We start from the raw sequence: 4,827 nt of genomic DNA, 5'->3' as shown, positions 1-4,827 counted from the left end.
GTGATAGCAAATTCAAGAAAATATATTAAAATATGCTTTGGAAGCAAAGAGACCACAGGTAAGAAAAAAAGTAAGTCGTGTTTTGACAAGAGTAAAATATCGATTATTTATTATTAATTTAAGTTCCATTTTTCAAAAATTAATGAAGATACTGAGTCAGTGTTTATTAATCAATTGTTAAGAGACATACAAGACAGTTGCTTTAAATTCGATCGTGATCTTAGTTATATAAATACGTTTTTGTAACATCGTGCCATTAGAAATAGTTAAGACAGTGAGTTTTTCTAAACATTACAATGGAGCTGATGATGAAATATTTGTGCTGTACATAATTTTTACATGCAGTTAGCAGTGAACTGGATGGCGACGTCGTATTTGACCTTGTCTCACGTCGGCTGGATCATATTTCTCTCACATTATCTAGAATTGCACGGAAACAAAAATTGATAGAACAACGCCTTAATGACCAAACTGTTGAAGGAAATGAACCACAGAGAAATTTAGGAACTAGTTCAGATTTCACAAAAGACTGGCTGGAGGATGAACTAGCGGCCATGAAGAAGGCGATTTCTTCGGAGAAAGAATTTGTTCGGAATTTGGTAGGGTCTTTAGAAATGAAAATGGAAACAAAAGCAGATACCCAAGCAACGTCAAACAGCCTTGAAAGTAGAGTGGAAGCGCTTGAGAATACAATAGCAGAACAGACAATTCCTAGACATTTGCAAAGTAGAATGGAGTCAATGGAAAAGAATTTAGATATTGTACAGACATTATCCGACGGCCTTGAAGACAGAATTGAGTCAGTGGAAAGGAAATTAGATTCCGTAGAAACAAATTCAGGTGGTATTGAAAACAGAATGGATTCTGTGGAGTCAGGCGTCTCGTCTTTGATATTAGCGTCAGGTAGGTTCTTGATGTGTTTTTATTTAGACTGATGAACATATTCTGTGATCCATTTCGTGCTAATTTGTATTGCCTAGAATAGAATATGGACTGAATATTTCTCTCAGTTTATACTATGTTATAGATCGGATGACGTCACACTGAGTTAAGAGGATTGACAACAATATTTCGGGTCTCAGGTTTTAACTTAAAAGTAAATAGAATTACAGGAACGATTATATCAGCTTATGTTGATTACTTTCTCATTTGCCATACTATCAAAGTAAATTGTATGAAATCAGGCTTCAGGAAAAAAAGAAATAAACCTTATGTTAGATTACAGTTATTATATTATCAGAATTTATTTAGGGCCTATTTAAAATGATTTCAGTTCAATTCAAAACTATTCTATTCTATTGTACGTGTACATCACGATGACATGGTGGTGGCAAATAAACGCGACAGCGGGCACAATGGTCAAGCACAATGAGTCATGAGTTCGATTCCCGGCTACTCCAACTAAAATAACTAACATTTGGATAAGAGCCACGTGTCTGGGAGCTTTACACCTGAAACGCCGGCTAAAGGACCAGGGAAGCCTGTCTAAAGCGTCCTCTGTATCTTGTATTATCCCCCAAATGAAATTGCTTGCAATCGTCTAGGATTCGCTTGTTTGGGTTTACTGGTGGCGACAATACATAACTTACAAACTTTCTATTTAGGGCAAGAATCCGAGGGTTATGAATCATTTCTATTTTCAGGCAGGAAGGTCAGTTTCTCTGTGCAGTACAGACCACCAAGTGGAACTGACGCCACTCGTTTAAAAAAACAAAGAATCATACGATTCAACCACGTGTTTTACAATGACGGTTCAGGATACAATGAAACAACTGGAATATTCAAAATGCCTGTTTCTGGTGTCTACCAGTTCATCTTCTTCGTCGAAGGCTGGCAGCTGAAAGACGATTTCATTTGTCAGGCTGCTATTGTGGCCTTGTACGTTGACGGTAGTTCGGCTGGAACAGCGGCCGTCGCTGACCCACGGCATAAAACACAACATATGCAAGCTGGTAACGCATACATCAATTACTTTAGAAAAGGCCAAAAGGTGCTGGTAGCGACAGCAAGCACCTGTGATGAGTACATTATCTTCGGTTACAGAACAACATTTAACGGCGTACTTCTTTATTGATGAAACCTTCTATAGCTAGCTGCACTTTATCTTTGCCATTCTTTAGTTCCACTTTGATGAAAAAGTTAATTACCAAAGTGCAAATAAAGGCAGAACATTCACAGACCGAACGAATCAAATTATAGGAAGGTAAAATCCTAAAATAAAAAATTGTTTTACAAAATGATGCATTGTGTGTTTGTTTGTTTGTTTGTGTATGAAGTAATAACATAAGAAAAAATTGTACGATATATATGGCTTAACTGCATTAAACATATTTTCCTTGTTATCTGTGCGTCATCATAGTATATATAGTACTTTTGATTTTGTAGAATGTTGTTTTATTTTACGCGAAATCAAAATCCGAGACGTGTGATTATTGTCAGAAACTGTTTTGTACTGAAAGTAGCTAACAGATTTGCGAAACATAAGAAAATATAAAATGGACTTTTACACAAGAAGAAAAGCAAAGAAAATCGTAATATATACGAAGCATACGAGTAGTGTCATATAAGTCATGTACACTGAAAGAGGAACAAAATTTTTCCTAGCTCAGAAATCAGCTGCAAGCACATATAATTTGATATTAGTGTTTGTGATTTCTGAACGATATTTCTGAACGATATTATTACAATAATTGTGAAACAATTAAGCTGGTGCGGTGTCCGCCTATGCAAATTATATTATTATTTCTTGTCTTTGATTTTAAAGTATGTGTTTTGCAATATAGAAGACTACAAAGTCAAGTCGAAAAATCGCCGTTATGCAAGCAAGATAATTTGTTTATGCATACAATTACATGATGTTATACTTACTCTCTCTTGTTTGTATAATAAGAACACCTAGAAAATAAAACTTACATTCAATTATTAGCATGATAACATGTTACCATTTTGCTTTTGTGTTTATAATTTCAGTTCTTAAAATATATGTATAAGTTTGAGTTTCCTTTGTAAACTTAGAGTTCATGTTGTTATACATGTATTGTAGATGTAACACATAGATAGTACATTTTTGTAGTATAAAATAAACATGCGATTATATCTTGTTTGTTTCATTAACAGTATATAAATACCAATACCAAAATTTGTAATTGTTCATTTTTAAGTATCAATATTCATTTCAGATATACGTTTTAAACGTGTCTTCTACTAATTATTATTTCACGTTTGCTTTGCTTCATTACAAACACAATGCATGTCTTATGTTGACTTCCTAGCTATATTGGTAGAGGAAGACCAGGTATTATTTCAGGCACAAGCATGCGCCTAGGTAGAAACACCGACCTTCCGCAGGACAACTAGATAGCTTCATGTCAAAGACGATGTGAACAGGACTCCAATCCACAAAGATGAGGGCAAATGAAGTCAGCGACCCTAACCACTCGACCACGGATTTTAAAATACAATCAATAGAAGCATTGAGCAGAGCAAGCGCACCAGCGCCGCAAACCGCAAAAAAAAAGAAAAACTGTGGAACAGTTGCACATACTGTGAATAAAACGTTTTCCTTTTGACAACACGCTCGCATTTACCTTAAATGTAAGAACGAAAGGCCTAACGCAGCTGCCAATTTAAACAATCTTCTTCCGCATGCCAGTGAATATTACGCTATTTCTGTCATTCTGTCATGTGTTAAATCTACAGTCTAAATTATTTTCCAGCCCTGCACAGATAAGTATGTCCGCCGAGCCCTACTTACTTCAAACAAGCAGCTTTCTTGCACTGCACAAATTGTATAATTTTACTCTGTTAATCGTATCATAAACATAAATACATATTCGTAACAACTTGGTTTCCAACTTAAGATTTCGTTCTACATCAGTTTTATAAGAAGCATGTGTTATCTATCAATTTGTGAGTAAACAAGAAGTAAAAATGTACACAGGAGAAACAAACCTACCCTGTTTGCCTTTTGATAGAAAGTAGTTTGTGCACGTTATCTCATTATCTTACGTATTTGTGTCAAATTATTTGAAAACCCTTCTAGGGGTAAAAATATAAAGAGTGGTCAAAATAATTCTTTTGACCACAGATCTCATCGTGAGAAACATGAACAAAAATTGCTTTCCTTGTGTTGTATTATTTCTGGAATTTTTTTGAAAATTTTCACGGAGAAAAAGGTACAGAGCGGTCACCTGACAGAAAGGAGGACAAATATACATCCTGTAGAACAACTATATCTTCTCCAGCAACCCACGGCCCTCATCCCACTGACGACAGAAATTTGAGGAGACATAAAAAATGAAATAAAATATTGAATCGAATCTTAACAAAATGTTTACAAATAATAAAACACAAACAGTACGAAGAAAAAGCCACACTTTCCTTAATCGTGACTCAGCTACATTAGAAAAAAGTGCACTTTAGACACAAGCAATAGCCGAATGTCTCACCCTCTGAAGATGTTTGCATTATAGCCACTATCCAGAAGATCAGCGTTATTGTGGTATTCAATTCACTGATACTTGATAATTTATGTAGTATACGGAATACTTAAGTCGTAGACAAAAATCTGCAAACAATTTTATTTTATTTTAACACTGAATGGCAATCAAACCGTTCATGAGACAAATAAACATCAAATGGTTCAAACACAGTGTACTTTGGAACGTGTTGAAAATGAGTCAAATAAAATTACAAGGAATTATATTCCTTATTATACTGGATAACTTCTAATTCAAGTAAATAAAAAAAATCGTGTAGATGTAATTTTCATCCAGCAAAATATAATACACGTGTACAGCCAATTTATCATCAAGACCCTAAGTTTCG

General features: G+C 34.8%; 1 protein-coding gene across 1 annotated transcript; it reads left to right on the top strand.

Annotated features, from left to right (window-relative positions):
* The first annotated feature begins 224 nt into the window (after positions 1-224).
* On the top strand, positions 225-3,096 carry LOC123526472 (uncharacterized). The gene is made up of 2 exons (XM_045305637.2): positions 225-903; positions 1,644-3,096. Exons 1-2 carry the CDS (start codon positions 555-557, stop codon positions 2,072-2,074), a joined length of 780 nt encoding a protein of 259 aa, XP_045161572.2. The 5' UTR covers positions 225-554; the 3' UTR covers positions 2,075-3,096.
* The last annotated feature ends 1,731 nt before the right edge of the window (positions 3,097-4,827 follow it).

The sequence above is a fragment of the Mercenaria mercenaria genome, chromosome 14 (assembly GCF_021730395.1).
Source record: "Mercenaria mercenaria strain notata chromosome 14, MADL_Memer_1, whole genome shotgun sequence".
Taxonomy (NCBI): Eukaryota; Metazoa; Mollusca; class Bivalvia; order Venerida; family Veneridae; genus Mercenaria; species Mercenaria mercenaria.
This window is presented reverse-complemented; position numbering and strand designations above follow the sequence as displayed.

Coding starts and splice junctions, on each gene's coding strand:
- LOC123526472 (XM_045305637.2), top strand. CDS start 555: ATGAAGAAGGCGATTTCTTCGGAGAAAGAATTTGTTCGGAATTTGGTA. Junction 904..1,643: donor GTCTTTGATATTAGCGTCAG/GTAGGTTCTTGA, acceptor TTCTATTTTCAG/GCAGGAAGGTCAGTTTCTCT.